At 37.7% G+C, this 17,654-nt stretch overlaps 1 protein-coding gene and 1 long non-coding RNA gene across 2 annotated transcripts; both read right to left on the reverse strand.

Moving 5' to 3' along the window:
* Positions 1 to 295: 295 nt before the first annotated feature.
* LOC125472731 lies at positions 296 to 1,039 on the reverse strand. Its single transcript, XR_007254650.1, has 2 exons — positions 724 to 1,039; positions 296 to 483 (listed from the first exon to the last, which is right to left on the reverse strand). It is a non-coding gene; the product is annotated as an uncharacterized LOC125472731 (long non-coding RNA).
* A 6,479-nt stretch (positions 1,040 to 7,518) lies between these two features.
* On the reverse strand, positions 7,519 to 9,901 carry LOC103932174 (transcription factor MYBC1-like). The gene is made up of 2 exons (XM_048574503.1): positions 8,366 to 9,901; positions 7,519 to 7,867 (listed from the first exon to the last, which is right to left on the reverse strand). Exon 1 carries the CDS (start codon positions 9,321 to 9,323, stop codon positions 8,373 to 8,375), a length of 951 nt encoding a protein of 316 aa, XP_048430460.1. The 5' UTR covers positions 9,324 to 9,901; the 3' UTR covers positions 7,519 to 7,867; positions 8,366 to 8,372.
* Positions 9,902 to 17,654: the final 7,753 nt, after the last annotated feature.

Consider the following 17,654-nt stretch of genomic DNA (forward strand, 5'->3'; position numbering starts at 1 on the left):
TTTTGGTTCCAAGTGCTGGACCGCAGTTATATGGCCAATCACATTTCACAATTTAAAACATTAACACACAAAAGCTTGTCAACATTCATTTCACAAAAAAAGAACATAAATATTTTTAATTCATGCACATATGCGCGCGCGCGCGCACACACACATATATGCAGAGACAGATATACACGTATTAACATTACTTGTAAGAATTTCAACTCTCTTGAGACGGGGATAGAGCGTGTTAAAATCATAGAGAAAGAACTAGGTGTCGAGGGATGGATGGAAACACACTAGAGAGTTTTTCGAACATTGTTTTAGCAATGAATATAACCTGGTTATCGTGCGGCACACTTTATACTACCCTCTGATTCTAATAGTGCGAAAATTCATGATCTCGTCACAACCATCAGCCTCAATCTTTGAAGCCACAACTTCATAATCAATGTCCAACGTAGAGGCTTCAACTGCATTGTTCTTCACAATCGACCACGCCTGAAAAAAAAAAAAAAAAAAAAAAAGAAGGGAAAAAGAGAAAAAGAGAGTTAAAATGGTAATCAACAAACAGACGATAAGAAATATTATATTTTGATATAGGCAGATTCAATTGCCACAACAGGCAAATACACTGACTGAAAAAATAGCTAGACTATGTGAACCAAGATTTATAAAACACTTGACACAACTATTACTGTTATAATCCCTAATTAAAATGATAAAACAATGACCACTCACCGTTTCATCAACCAAGATATAGTGTAGTGTCGCGTATTTCTGAACAGTTCCGAGAATGCTAGATTTCCATACCCTACACACATGCATCTTTATTTTGTCCGCTTTTAGTGTACAGATGCAATTGCGCAATAGAGGTCACCTCTACGCCTTCCATTTAACCTGCCCAAAGCGAATACAAATTTTATAAACTCATGAATCACCGTAATACAAATTCGAAAACAAATATGAAAGTAAGGAGTGATTTGTTCCATTCCTAATTCAGCAAATGTTAAATAATTTCCAACATCACTGTTACAAAATTGACAACCACAGTATACACTGCCAACTCCCAAAACACAAAGGACTCCAAAAAGAAATAACTCAGCTAAAAGCAATTAAAAAACTAAATTTCACAAAAAAAATGCACTCGACATTACGACAGCAACAGGAGCCAACACATGTTAACAGATGAGAGATACAACGACTATTATCAAACTGTCAGCATTTTACGAAAGCAACAAGGCAGTCGTTGCAAAACCCAAACTTAAAAAGACGCTAGATATTACAAAGACTAAAACATTACTTACAAAAAGCAGGGTCAAGGAGATAAATCAACAACTTTCCCACACTGCAAATGCAAGGCTCCAAGGCAAATGAGTGACCTTTCAGCTACAGTACAAACTAAGGAGAGACTTTTTAGATACAATACAAACCCTGAAGACTCGAATTTTCTGCATTGTTCATCGCTCTCGAGAAGAGCCACAAAAGACGTACCAAAGTGCCAACTCCTTCACCGCCAAAATCAAACCTCACACTTCGTTGTTTTCATACACCTTTGGAGATCAAATTAAAAGATCAATTTTGTAAATAATTTACTCAAAAGATTGTAATCCTAAACATTCATTTAATAAAAATTTATTATTTTGTAGACGTATTATTGTTTCAACCAAATTTAAATAATAGAATATATAAAACATAAACAATAGAACGCAATTCTTGAAGACGGTCAAACATAAACATAAACGTCTCTTCTGTCTTTCTTTGACGTTGGAACCCAATGTCTCAATTTTTTTTTCTATTGGTTTAAACAAAAGATATTATCTATACCAGAGAAGTGGAGGAATGGATTAAGCCTCACAATGAGCTAGCAATAATATGGTTCAAATTTATCTTTGACGAGAATCGAATTTAAAACCTCTCATATACAAGTAAAGAGAAATATCACTACACCGTAGTACTAAGTGGTCCTCAATTCTTTCTTTTAGTTTTATTGTTTCTTACTTTCTTCATAAAAAGGAATAAACCATGGCCGAACAACATTCGCGACCAGATCCTAATTTCTTGTCCACACTCAATATGTTTCACTTTTCTCCAACCCCAACATTACATAGTTCATCCAATCAGTTAATTTAGACATCAAATGTTAGATCCCACATCGTCCAGGGGAGAGGATCCTCTATGCCTTATATGTACATGCCCACCTTCATATAGCATGAGACCTTTTGGGAGCTCACTGGTTTCGGATTTCATCAGAACTCTAAAGTTAAGCGAGTTTGGGCGAGAACATTCCCAGGATGGGTGACACACTGGGAAGTCTCGTGAGAGTTTCCAAAAAAAAAAAACCGTGAGGGCGTGGCCGGGGCCCAAAGAGAACAATATCGTGTTATGGCGGAGCCGAGACTGGGATGTGACAATTTGGTATCAGAGCAAATCCCTGGCTGAGTGTGCCAACGAGGACGTCGGGCCCCTAAAAGGGGGTGGATTGTGAGATCCCACATCGCCCAGGGGTGTGGATCTTGTAAGCCTTATATGTATATTCTCATCTCCACCTAACACGAGGCTTTTGGGAGCTCATCAGCTTCGGGTTCCATAGGAATTTCGAAGTTAAGCGAGTTCGCGCGAGAGCAATTTCAGGATGGGTGACCCCCTGGGAAGTTGCTCGTGAGTTCCCAGAAACAAAATCATAAGGGCATGGTCAGGGCCCAAAGCGGACAATATCATACTACGATAGAGTTGAGCCCGAGATATGGTGTGGGCCCGGGCGGGGATGTGACACAACACAAAGTAAAAACTTATGAATATGAGTTTGTATTACAAATTTAATGCAGGGAGCACTGTTTTAAAAATCCCTACCTAGCTCCGCCTAGGCGCTAGACGGCTAGCGATTGTCCTGATTAATGTCTAGGCATCTGAAAATTAAGAAATGGTGCCTAGACCTGCTGAGGTGCCCACCTAGACCACTTAGGCACCAACCTAGCCCGCCCAGACCCGCCTAGGTTGCGACTCACTTAGGCAGAAAATAGATAACTTTCATTTTGCATGTATTTTTTTCAATAAATTGTAAGAGACTTGTTGAATACTTAAATGAGCACACATTATATGCTTGTTCTGACACACCCCGACCAAGATCAGGGCATGCTGGCCGTCACGTGGAAGTGACGTAACCAAGTGCACAGTGCGGAAGCTAAATAAATAACAATAATAAATGTACGAATAAATAAAAACCAGCTTTACACAAAATAACAACAAACATGTGCAAGCCTGAGTGTAAAAATAAAGTTCAGAGCACGAAGACCTAATGCAGTCCAGGAGAAACAACACTACAAAAGCACACCCGAAGGTTGTCGTACACTGGTAATAATCTGTCAGATATGCCGGGGAAATCCTCAGGGGAGCCACCAAACGTGCTAGCCAACTAGAACCTATAGGGGCGCAAAACAAAAGCGTGAGTGGGCAAAAACAAAGCTTTTCAAAAACCATTTCATAAATAAGTTCTAACCCCTTGCCGTAAAACGTGTATGCCTCCCACAAAATAGAATATACATATATACATATATATATATATATATCATGCACGGAAAAATATGCCATGCCAAATGCCTCAAATATATGCAAGTGCTCAGGTAATGTCACAATCAATGTTACGAAAGCTATCAGCCGGAGTCACCTAACGTGACCTGTACGGCTGAATCTAGAGCTTAAATCTCCATCTCACTAACTGTACCTGTACACGAGTCAGAACCACCTAAAGTGGTCTGTACGACAGGACTGGGTGTAATATATATATACGCTCAAGTGTTACGATCACGTGAAGGCTGGGCGACTAATCGCAGGTCACCTACGAGTCGAAACCACCTAAAGTGGTCTGTACGACAGGACCGTGCACCTAACTTGGATCCAAGATGAGCGTGTGGTGCTGGAGGTGAACATCACGTGAAGGACTGTGCCCAACTTTGGGCGGGAGCACTAACACCGGGCGTGCAAGTTATGAGCTCTCGATAGATCACTAATTACTACTGAACGTAACAAAAACATAAATCATACTTACCCGGCACTTACCTGTGCGTCCACGGCACCAATACACGTATATATATATGACTAAAAATGCGTAAAGAAATGGCAAACAATAAACATGGCATATAACGAATAAACGTTTCAAATTAATTTCTGGGAAAAACATGAGTATATAGGTATATACGGAAAATCAAAAGCCCACTCACTGGTATGTAGAAGGGTCGTAACCGCCTTGCCTCGAGTGACCGAACTCGTCCTCGGGATAGGTCTCACCTATATGCGAAACAACTACAAAAACATTAATTTTAAAGCACATAACCAACCTTATGAAATAACTTCTCATACAATGCTCAAATGGGGTGTATGAATACACCAACGTGATCTACTCAACCTCAGGAACATCCCCATATTTTTTAGAAAAATTTCCACCATCGCACGCGCCGGCCAAGGCACGGCCACACTCGCCGGCCACGCGCAGGCACGTGTCTGGCACGCTGACGACGTCAGTTAACGCCGTCAGGAATATTCCATCAACTTTAACGGATTCCGTCAACGCCGTTAGGAATATTCCGTCCAAACTGACGGAATATTCCGTCGTCTTCTCCGGTGCCGTTGCCGGCGCTGGAAAATCGGGAAATTTCAAATCTTCAAATCTTATTCGTTTTTCAACCAAATTTCACAAAATTGGTACCAAAATGAAGCTTGCAACAAGAGGAACAAATCCATACCACTTTCAAGCACTAAAATCCACGGAATCTCACCGGGAAAACTCCACCAACTCCGGCCAACCTTGAAACTCACGATCCCGACTTCCAAAACCTTCAAACGAACCACCCCAAGCCTCCTAAGGACCTTACCAAGCTTCCTACAAGCTTGAAATTCCCAAAAACACAAGAATTAATGTGTGCATGAACAGTGACAAAATCGGGGTATCCCGAGTTCGACGTGAAAACAAAGGTATCTTTACCTGAAATGGGTATGGTTTGACTCCCACAGAACTCACGAGCATGGATATGTACTTTGTTTCCTCGATTTGTGAAGGTTTGGAGGGTTTCTTGGTGTGTCTGTACAAATGAAATAGGAAATGGGGAGAAAAAGGGCTCGGGACAGGTGCAGGGCAGGGAAAAAGGGTGAGGGAAATATGGGAGAGTGTGTGTGGTCCACAACTTGCCAACAACAAACCAAAAACAACCACACCACCAAAAATCAAACTAGGGGCAAAAATCGTCTTTTCACCCTTACGATTCGAAAATTCCGGAACAGGCTATCACATGTTCCCCATGTTTTCATTATGTTCCAATACTTCATAATATATGTGTCATTGTATTTTGTAGTTTATGATGAAATTATATATATTTTAAGTATAAATAGACACTTATTTACATGAAATATAATGGATTTAGTTAAATCCGCCTAGTCCGCTTACGCGCCCGCCTAGACCCCACCTAGCCACCTAGGCACTAGACCCCAGCTCGCTGCCTGACTAGCGCCTAGCGTCTTTTAGAACCTTGGCAGGGAGCAACGTGGCGGGAAATAAAATGTTGGAATTAATATAAATTAAACAAAAGTAAGACACTTAAAATAAGTTTACAACTCAAATTTCAATATTACAATTCAAACAACTTCTACATCTCTTTTTTGTGTTATAAATACATATATTATATCTCAAAAAATGCATGCATTTCACGCTCTGATACCAACTAATTCAGGGAGCAACGTGGTGGGAAATAAAATTCTAGAACTAATATGAATCGGAATGAATAGATATGAGAGATAGATATGATCCACTATCTTCAAGTGTGAGGGGAGACCTCAAAACCACAAATCATGTCTCTAGTACTAGCCTACAGCGTAGACAACTATAAATAAAGTAACAACTCTTAAACAAGAGCAAGGAACTTGTAATGAGCTTACAACTCAAGCTTCAATATTATAATTCAAACAACTTATATCTCTTTTCTGCCTTAAAAATACATGTATTTTTAGGCTTACAACTTAAAGTGAGAAACATGAAAAGACAAATGAAATAGAAGGAAATTTAGATTAAATATCAATTTTAATATAGGTTTTAAAGGAAAATATAACTTTAAGGAAAACTACCACGAATGAGGATTCTCTCCGGATCTTCTTTGTGAGGATCCCGAGGATTTCCACATCGTGTCCATTTATCGTATATTATACGGCCAGTTTTCGTCAAGTACTATTCATGTTTAATTTTAAATAAAAATATTTAAAATGATTTCTGACCACACGATGTACAGTAAACAAACACGATTTAAGAATCCCTAAGAACCTCACAAAGAGGATCCGGATTGGATCCTCATTCAACTACCACTCCCTTCCCATTCTATTTGGATAAAGCACAAAGGACATTTCTATTTTTGTCCAAATTGCACATGACCGACATTCTACCAAGGTGGTAGTGCCATAAATTGTCGTCAACCATCATCATTGTGCCCGAAATTCTTTTCCGGTCACCGAAAAATTTGAAGCCCCTAAACAACATGTACAACTTTTTCATCTTCAATTATGTTTTGTTGTGTGAGTTTATTATTATTTTTATCTTTTTTTATGTATACACAATTAAATTAGGCCCAGGCAGCCCAAAAGTCTTCCACAATTCTGATTCCACGTAGATCTAGTGAACTTCCATAACCATCCACATCACAAACCACTCAGCAAGCTCTGTTAAGTGACTTCAGCTCATTTAAGCATGGCGTACGCATGGTGTGACTTGCGATAAATATTTGTGATTTGCACGGTCTTGGCGTTCAATAAGCTATTGTTTATTGGCAGGCATGTTTATAAATTTGCATACTCTTCATTTCATACTTTATGCATAGATAAAAGCTTGGCTTGTGACACTTCCACAACGATTGAGCTTTGGGTCGTGATTGGGCTTGTAGGTGATATTTTTAGGCTCCAACACTAGTCGAAAAACTGGTGTTACGATTGTGCAACAATCATGTAATTATTGTGAATTATATTTAGTATTTATAGAATTATTTTGGTTGACTTTTCCATAGGTACCTAAACTATAAACATGATGGTTTCAAGGCGGTTTCACTCAATGGCCAAGACCTTTCTTTCTTTCTTTAATTAAGCACTCTGAAATATATATAACATCAAACTGTGTGAAAAAGAATCCACACATAAACGAGCAGCGGATCAACAAGCCAAGCCACGGAAGTTTTTCTGAAGGAATACATGCATTCATGGAAGTTGCAGCATACCAAGGGTAGTAAAGAAGCACCAGTTAATAATTCAAGCTTCTCAGAGGTTCACCGTCACATTTGGTTTTAACAATCTAATAAATCATACGAGGAAGGGAAGATGGAACTCCGAAATATCATCGCATTGATGTACCTGTCTAAGTTAGAGTTATGGGGTGTAAAGGAGAGTTTCAGATGTGAATTTACCTCCATTCAGCAGCTGTAATTTCTTCCTTATCTCATGAAAGAAGCTTGCACTCATAAAACACCTTCCATCCACCACCCCGATTACAACAGATACGGAAAGATGTAGTGCCAGAATTAAGATAACCTTCTAATAAAATCAGAATTGTTTCAACAGACCCCTAGCATCAGGGGGTTTAAGTTGTCCACAAACATACACAATAAGTAAAACTTACCTCTATATGATACTAAACTCAGAGATACAAGGCATAACTCCCAAAAGCCAAGAAAAGCGGTGCCAAATGTGTTCAAACACAGTTACCAACTGCATCTTTAGATATCTAGAGAACCTAAGGAGCACTTGCTAGCATTATTTATCCTCGTTTGCAAAGCTCAAAATTAGTCAACTGTTGCTTCTCCCACTCCTACCAGGCTACCAGCCATACCAATAAGAAAGCCTTGCCAGCAAGAAAACTCTGAGTTGAAAGAAAACCCAGGTTGATACCTTATATAACAAGGTAGAAATGAACGTCTAAGAAAGCTGGATTGATCGACCACCATCATACCACTACGATTTTTACCAAAGAAGAGCTTGAATTAATGTCGCTCGAATGATATCACAATCATTATCCCCCCAGATATAGATTAGAGACTGCAACCAGCAACATACTTACACAAGTAGCACTCCAGAGAAAACCTAACACTACTGAACTCGTAAGGATACCGAAACAAACCCCCGTGGCAACGAATGAATAATAACCTGAAATTTTGGATCTGCAAAAAGGATTCCCAGATCTCATCTGAAGCCCAAACGACCCGCTAACACAACAAGGGAATCTAGTGTATCAAAGCTCTAACAAATACAACCAGACACCAATTTTCACATGACCCAGAAATTAAAATGAACTTAGCGGTAGAAAGATGGAATGAGAAGACAAAAAAAAAAAAAAAAGGAACAAAGTGATGACATTTACCCAAAATTCAATCATCCCCAGTTGGAAATAGAGTAAGAACTTTCCTGCCACCAGTTGCATTTGCTGATTCCAAGTCCTCTACATAGCCTGGCACTGAATTGTGCAGCGGTGCCCCCATCCTATGAACCGGCTGTGACGACTGCCTCGCCAAGAATGGGTGCTCAAGTTGCCCGTTTGGTGGCGACCCAAAATGCCCTACCTGCCTGTGGTACTGCGGATGGGCTGCCACTGCCGCTGCAATCTGCTGCTGCTGCTGCTGGTGATGGTGGTGCTGCTGCAGAGCCACCGGCACAAACGGCAAGAAATGCTCGGAATTGGGCCGGCCCCCAGGGTGCGGGTGCAGGAAATGAGCCGGAACTGGGGAGCTGGCGAACAAATGATCGGTGGCGGGGTCGGCAGAGGCGGCCAAGCCAGCGGCACCCCCGCCGGCACCACCTGCAGAACCTCCAGACAAGCCCTGCATCCGCTTGAGATAAAGACGATACTTCTGCAGATGGCTGGCAACATTCTCGCGGGTGAGGCCGTCGACACTCATGAGCTGCATTATGGTCTTGGGGACCGCGTTCTTGATGCCGAGGTGGGCGACGGCGTCAACGAAGCGCTTGTGGAGCTGGGGGGTCCAGACGAGGCGGGGCCGCTTGAGGGTACGGGCGGGCTCATCGCCGGCGGCACCGGAGCCCAAGTCAGCGGAGTCGGCGAAGTCGGCGGAGGAGTTGGGGTGGGTGGGGGTAGCGGGAGGGAGGGAATTGGGAGGAGGAGGAGGGGGAGGGGGTGTGTGGGGGGGTTGAGGTTGGGGTTGCGATTGGGAATGGGGAGGAGGAGGGTGTTGGTGGGAGATGTCAAAGGCGAGGGCAAGATCAGGAGTGATAAGGGTTTGGGATAAGGGCATGAGTTCCTCAGGAGAAGGCAGCTCTTCTTCCCACCTTGAGAACCAATTCGACTCATCATCTTCCCTCATTATTCAATTCAATACAATTCAATGGGAAATCAGTCACGCAGTCAGCGAGTGGGTGAGGCCTCGGATGATTGATCGGATCGCCTCCTCCTTGGATCTCAAAGAGACAGACTCACAGCAGCTCACTTTTGCTACTTTGCTCGTGCCTACTGTATGGTAGAGGAGAGAGAGAAGTTGAGGGATTTGGATTTGGATTTGGATGTAGTTGTTGTAAGCTGATTGAGAGGGTGGGGGATTGATTTATGATCGATGATTGATGATTGATGAGGTTAGGAGGAGGACGGAGGAGAGAGGAAAGAGGAGAGAGGAGAGAGGTGGATCCTGTTTTCTCTTTGTTTCTTGTTCCTGATTTTTATTTTATTTTATTTTTTTTTTTATTTCTATTTTCCGGATTTGGAGGAGAGATAGTGAGTGTTACAAGAAGCCAAAGATCTAGCCTTGACATTATTTCTTATTTATACTCTTAATACTACGGTCAAATAATATTATTTTTTATTTATAAATAAGAGTTTTTAAGTTCGATTCTCATAAAAAACGAATTTAAATCATATTATTGTTAGAGCTTAATATACATTGCTACCTCACCTTAGTTTGTAGTGCGGGAGATTGTCGAGATGGACGCTCTCCTGTCATTCCACAGCCAGCCAGAGCAAGTGGTAGTAGTACTTAATTACCCGCTCTTTATGGTGAGTTACACAATTTACTCGCATCCTTAGGACAAGAGAAAATTGAAGAAATTGTCTTTCAACTTCAACCTAATTGGAGCAATGGTTCTTCAACTAAAATTTCATGAACATTGCTCCCTTAACTCATCAAAACATGCAGTTATGATCCTTTTCACAACTCCGTCAGAATTCCGTCAAAATGAGTCATGTCGGATTGCTATAATTTGGTTAAAGTTAAGAGACCATTTCTCCAATTGTGTTAAAGTTGACTTATCTTTTTTTCTCATTTGGTTTTCCATATTTGTCTCTTGATTCAGTTTTTCGTGCGTAGCATGTGACTTATTTTTACAGAAGTTCTACCAAAGTTGACAAAAATGACCATAGTTGCATGTTTTGATGAGTTAAGGAACTAATGGTCATGAATTTTCATTTGAGAGACCATTACTCCAATTGGATTAAGATTGAATAACCATTTCTACAAGTTCCTCTTAGGACAAAGGCACATTGGATTTGCGATTTCGAGCATAGTTAGATCATCTCCTTTGTAGGCAAATAAAATAGGTAAAATTATATTATAATGGTTAACGCGACAAGTTACTTACTCAACTATCTCGTAAAAAAAGTGTCACTTTAATGATAGTCAAACAAACTAGGCAAAATTTTATTTTATTACACTTTCACTTTAGAAATTTAAATTTCACCACTTAATGCCCTAAAATTCAAATTTTACTCCCCCTTGAAATATATTTATTGCAACTAGCATTAGCCCACACACTTCGAATGTGAAGCATTTTTTTTTTTTTTCAAAAATATATATGGGAGAGAAATGTGAAAAAAAAATGTGGAAGTGGAGAGAATTTATATTTTTATTTTATAAAATTGGAGATATGCTATGATACATGTGAGTGAAGGAAGAAAAACAACAATAAAATTTTATTTTTGTAAAATTTACATTACTGTCTATGATTTTATTTTGTTATAAAAAACCAAATTATATTTTCCTGATAATTTTTTTTATTAATCTGTAGCTTATGTGTTCTAAAAGAAAGAGTATTGTAGTTAAAATATTGAAATTATTCATTAAATAAAAGAATCGCAAATTTCAATCTCCTCCCCTCTCCCCACTGTCCCTACCATCTCATACGCATGAGGGCATTACTAAATTCATAACTGCAATCTATCCAACTTCATGAATGATGAATAATGGTACAATAATTATTGAAAAATATGGTATGCAATAATTCTTCCCATCTTCTTGGAGAATACTTGTAATTTCATTTTTTTCATCACACAAATATTTTTTTCTTTCTTTCTTTTATTTAAAGAAAATGGATATTGAATTATTGAGATAATTAGAGCAATAGTTTCGTAATGTAGGGAGCAGCGTGGTGATAAATAAAAAAAGAAATGAATAGGATAAGTATAAAAAAAAATAATAATAAATGATAAATAGGCAGGATCCACTATCTTCTAATGCAAAAAGAGACTTGAAAACCCTAAGAATTTCGTTTGTAGTGCCTACGACGTTGACAACTAGAAAAACAAAGTAACAAACTCTTAAACAAGAGCAAGACACTTAAAAACGAAAAAGGATCCTCGCCGGATCCTTGTCCTAGGGATCCCGTGATCTCATTCGTTCATCATACATCGTGTGATCCCTAGGAAAAGGATCCGGCAAGGATCCTTTTCCCTTAAAAACGAGTTTACAACTCAAGTTTCAATATTATATTTCAAATAACTCTTCCCTTTCTACCTTACAAATATGAGTATATATAGGCTTACAACTTAAAATGAGAAATATAAAAATACAAGAAAACCAAAAGATTTCAAATATCATAAACCACAAACTTAAAGAGGGATACATGCATTATAGCTCCAAAATGCATGTATTTTATTATAATACTTAAATCTCAACTGCCACTTATTAATATAATAATGTCTTTGGCCCATGCCTAAGTCATTCTCCCCTTCTCACAAAAAACTTGTTCTCGAGTTTTGTTTGGTCTTACTCAATCTTTCGGATGTCCAACCATTTTCCACAATAGCCATGTAAGAGCATAAAGTTCTAAAGAACTCCAACGTGGTGGTTAATAAAAATGAATAAAAATAGGATAAATTGGTTTGGTCTACTATCTTCTAGTGCAATGAGAGATCTGAAAAATTCGCTTCTAGTGCCAGCCTATGACAAAGGCAACTAGAAGAACATAGCAACAAACTCTTAAACAAAAGAAATGCATTAAAATGATGGAGAGAAATACTCTGAATCTTCCATTAATCAAAATGAGGATAATTTCAGGTCTCTCATCGCACTAAGAGATATTTGACCCTTCCTATCTTTCATATCCTATCTTTTTATTTTATTTTCATTTTTATTTACCACCGCGATGCGCCCTACATCAGCTAGTTATCAAAGTTGGGAAACATTCTAAAGAACGTAACCAAGCTCTGATAAAAATAAAAATTAAAAATTAAAAATTAAAAAAAAAGGATAGATAGAGTCCACTATCTCCTAGTGCAAGGAGAGACTTGAAATCCATATAAACTTTGGTTCTAGTATCAGCCTACAACGTAGACAACTAAAAACAACGAAGCAACAAACTCTTTAACAAGAGAAAGGCAGATAAAAATGAATTTCCAACTCAAATTTTAATATGATATTTCAAACAACCTCTCTTCCTTTCTGCCTTACAAATACTTGTATTTATACACTTACAACTTAAATGAGAAATATGAAAAGACAAATAAAATAAAGACTTATAGTATAACTCTTAGAAAGCTAAAAGATTCAGATAATCATAAGTCTTTAGTTGGGTCTTCCTCTCTCCTTCGAATGTCCAACCAACAAATTCCACAATAACCCTATTAGTGCCAAAATTTTCAAAATTTCTGAGCCCATCAAAATGATAGAATATGCCATATATGTTGTCTTCCACAACCTTTTCAAGTTCCAAGCACCCCTTAATTGTTTCATGGTAGAAAAATGAGCATGAACCTTCCAGATTCCATATTAATGACATGTTATATTTTCATATAGTGACAAGTAATGAATTCTTCCCAGATGAGATGTAGTCACGTATACAATTTGAATAAATAGCGCCAGATTTTACTCCTTTATGATTATGCACAGTGTTCTTGGACCAATGTGTTGGTTTCTTCATCACTATCACATTAACAAAAAAAACTGCGGCAAAATCTCAATCGGCACCAAATTGCTTACAACACTCTTTAGCGACCTCAGCCATATCTATGAAATCATCATCGTCAATGTACTCATCGTAAATTGGTGGGGAATTCTAATCAACCAAAATATTGACTTCACCAAATCTGACAGTAGCGATATGATTCCAGTAATCACTCGAAGCTCTGATACCAACTAAGCAGAGGGATAGTGAAAAGAAACCAATTAAAGTTAAATGAGAAATGAAATATATGGTTCATTATCTCCTAATGCGAGGAGGAAAGACCTGAAAACCCCAAAAAGCTCGTCCTAGTACCACCCTACAATTGCAAAGAACTAGATAACGAAAACTGAACAATCTCATAAGACAATGACACTAAAATGATAGAGAGAAAAACTTTGAATCTTTCTTTCACTGAAAAACATCCAATCTGCCTTACCTTCCAGCAAGAAGTGGGTTTTATAAGAAATTTGTAACATACATCCAAAAATTGAAAAGACAACAAAATTAAAACAACAGAAAACTGAAAATTACATAATGAAAGTAATCTAAGCAGCCAAAGTTCTACAAGATGCTAGGCAGCTAGTCGAGCGGCAGGATAGGGCCTAGCGCCTAGGCAGACTAGGTGGATTTAAGTAAATCTATTATATTTTGTGTAAATAAGTGTTTGTTTATACTTAAAATATATATAATTTCATCATAAACTACAAAATAGAATGACATATATATTATGAAGTATTGGACATAATGAAAATATGGAGAACAAGCGTATAATGTGTGTCCATTTAAGTATTCAACAAGTCTTTACAATTTATCGAAAAAATAAATAAAATGCAAAATGAAAGCTATCTATTTTCTGTCTTAATGAGTTGCAACCTAGTCAGTGCCTAGGCGGTCTAGGCGGGCGCCTTAGCAAGTCTAGGTGTCATTTCTTAATTTTCAAATGCTTAGGCATTAATCGGAGCGGTGGCCAACTGCCTAGTGCCTAGGCGGCGCTTGGTAGGGATTTTTAGAACAGTAGCAACCAAATATGCTTGCTTGTTATTAAGTGCTACTGATTGGTGTAGTCATTTAATTTATCGCAACGGTCCATAAAATGTACTGGCTAACAAATCTGCAACATCCTTTCTAGGTTGGAGCAAATTTGCCCTCGAATTTTCATTTCCAGTATCGCCAATGTCCTTTCATAATGGAATGAGATGTTTCACATTGATTACATAAGAAGTACGAATATGACTTGGTAACTTCAAGCAATAAACATTGGGGTTAATCTTTTCAAGAATTTCATATAACCCCATCTTCCTTGTAGAAAATTTGTTGTTATCTCCAACTAAAAAGCAATCCTTGGTCAAAACTGCCCAAACAAAATCTACCATATCAAACTCGACCATTTGCCTCTTGGAATTTGCATGAGCTTTTGTATTTCTAACTTGTTTCTTGAAAGTGTTTATGATTCATGCTATGGACTTGTTTCACATTATCAACGAAACTTTCTGCCTTACCACTAATTATTTTCATGTATGGGATGAGAGTAAGATCAATTGGTGCTCGTGAAATTAAGCCATAAACAATTTACAAATGACACATTCTGGTGCTGCGATTGATGGAATGATTATAGGTAAACTCCGTAATACATAACTTCTAGCCCCATAACTTCAGATGCTCGCTTAATAAGCAACCTAAAAAATCTCCCAATGAGTGATTGACAACTTAAGTTTGCCTGTTTGTTTGAAGATGATAGGTGTTGCTGAAATTCAATTGAGTGTTAGCTAATTTTCACAAGCTCCTCCAAAAATGAGTCATAACCTTGGTGTCCCAATAAAAAAACAATTGAACTTGGTAACCCATGAAGTCAGTACATGTTATGAAAGAATAGCTCAACAACTTATGAAGCATCCGTTGTCTTCTTATAGGCAATAAAGTGAACCATTTTCAAAAAATGATCAACCACAATAAAATTGAGTCTATACCACACTTAGTGCGAGGCAAACCCAAAACAAAATCCATGCTTATATCCACCCATGGTTGTGAAGGAATGGGTAATGCCATGTACAATCTAGCGTTCATCACCTTGCCCTTAGAAACTTGACAGTTTCAACACCGTTCAACAAAGCGATATCTAGAAATAAGAGAAAGAAACAAGCTCAAAGTTCTTGTCCCTTCCAATGTGGCATTCATTATGTAACTCTTGTATGATCTTCAATCTCAAACTAGACTTCGATATACAAAGCTGATTCCCTTTAAAGATGAGCCTATCATGCAATATACATCTTGTTCTAGTTCCTTGCTCAACATCTTCAACAATTGTTGAGAAGAAAGTATCAGTTTCTAATAAATCCTTCAAAGAGTCAAACCCTAATACCTGAATTTTCATTGAGCCATGTAAAAAATTTCTCCGACTCAAGGCTCTGCAACCTGATTTGGCACACCATCTTTGTACTTCAAGGTGAATGTAGAGTCTTGCCAGTATGCTACCCATTTAGCATGTTTGGCTGACGATTTTGCCTGGATGTTCATATGCTTTAAAGAGTCATGATCGGAGTACGTAACAAACTATTTGTAGATCAGATATTGCCTCCAATACTTTAATGCTTGAACAATGGCATAGAATTCCAAGTCGTATGTGGAATAATTCAATCTTGAACTACTCAATTTTTCATTGAAATAAGAAACAAGCTTCCCTTCTTGAATTAGAACAACCACAATAACAATCTTGGACGAATCGCAAGATATCTCAAAAACTTTTGAAAAGTTAGGTAGCACGAGCAACGGAGCCGAGCTCAACCTTTTCTTGATTTGCTCAAAGGCAGTTGTTACTTCTATAGGTCTTGGATTAAACTCACACTTTGTTATTTTCAAACACCTTTGGAGATCAAATTAAAAGATCAATTCTTGTAAATAATTTACTTAAAAGATTGTAATCGTAAAACATTCATTTAATGGAATTTATTATTATGTAAACGTATTATTGGTTCATTCGAACAAGAACGATTGAATTTACAACCAAATTTAAATAATAGAATATATAAAATATAAACAATAGAACACAATATCTTGAAGACGGTCAAACCTAAACATAAGCGTCCCTTGTGTCTTCCTTTGATGTTGGAACCCAATGTCTCATTTCTTTCTTTTAGTTTTATTGTTTCTTACTTTCTTCGTACAAAGGAATAAACCATGGCCATACAACATTCGTGACCAGATCCTAATTTCTTGTCCAAACTCGATGTTTCACTTTTCTCCAACCCCAACGTTACATAGCTGATGCAATCAGTAAATTTAGACAGAACCAGTGGCGTAGTCAGGATTTTTAAATAATGGGGTCATAATATCAACCAAAAAAGCTTCATTGGGCAATTTCGTAGAGCACCTAGTAGGCACCTGCCGATTTCTGTCAACATATGCCAAAAGTTTATGCCAATATATGTCGACAACTTTTGTTGAGGCTTGTCAAGGGTGGCTACAGAATATTGTAGAGTAATGTTGAAGGATGTCAAGGCTTTTCAAATAAATTATTTTCATAAAAGAATAGAAGTAGGAGGAGCCGGAGGAGGTTGTAATTTAGTTTGCCTTCAAAAGCCCCATGCAATTTGTTTCATACAACCTCCTCCTCCTACTTCTTCTATTTTTTTCCATGGGAATTGTTATTAGCACTCCAAAAATCTCATTCTACACTCCAAACTTTCTATATTAGGAAAGAAAAATACACTAGTGGAGAGTGTAGAATGAGATTTTTGAAGTACTAATAACACTTACATTTTAATTCTTGTATGAAATACTTAAGTTGAAAAGTCTTGACATAAAATTCTAGAATTAATATAAATTAAACAAGATCAAGACACTTAAAATAAGTTTACAACTCAAATTTTAGTATTACCATTCAAACAACTTCTACATCTCTTTTCTGTGTTACAAATACATATATTTATAGGCTTACAAAAACATATATTAAATATCTAAAAAATGCATGTATTTCATGCTCTGATACCAACTAATTCAAGGAGCAACGTGGTGAGAAATACAATTCTAGAATTAATATGAATTAGAATGAATACATATGATAGATAGGTATGGTCCACTATCTTCAAGTGTAAGGAGAGACTTGAAAACCTCAAACCACGTCTCTAGTACCAACCTACAGCGTAGACAACTAGAAACAAAGTAACAACTCTTAAACAAGAGCAAGGCACTTAAAATGAGCTTACAACTCAAGTTTCAGTATTATAATTCAAACAACTTACATCTCTTTTATACCTTACAAATACATGTATTTTTAGGCTTACAACTTAAAAATGAGAAACATGAAAAAAAACAAATGAAATGAAGGCGAATAAATATCAATTTTAATATAGGTTTTAAAGAAAAACACCAACTTCAAGGAAATCTACCACTCCCTTTCCCATTCTAGTTGGATAAAGCACAAAAACAATTCTATTTTTGTCCAAATTGCACATGACCGACACGCTACTGGTGTTAGTGCCATAAATTGT

Source organism: the organism of the source record quoted next, unplaced genomic scaffold (genome assembly GCF_019419815.1).
Source record: "Pyrus x bretschneideri cultivar Hongxiangsu unplaced genomic scaffold, Pyrus_bretschneideri_v1 Contig72, whole genome shotgun sequence".
In the NCBI taxonomy this organism is placed as follows: domain Eukaryota; kingdom Viridiplantae; phylum Streptophyta; class Magnoliopsida; order Rosales; family Rosaceae; genus Pyrus; species Pyrus x bretschneideri.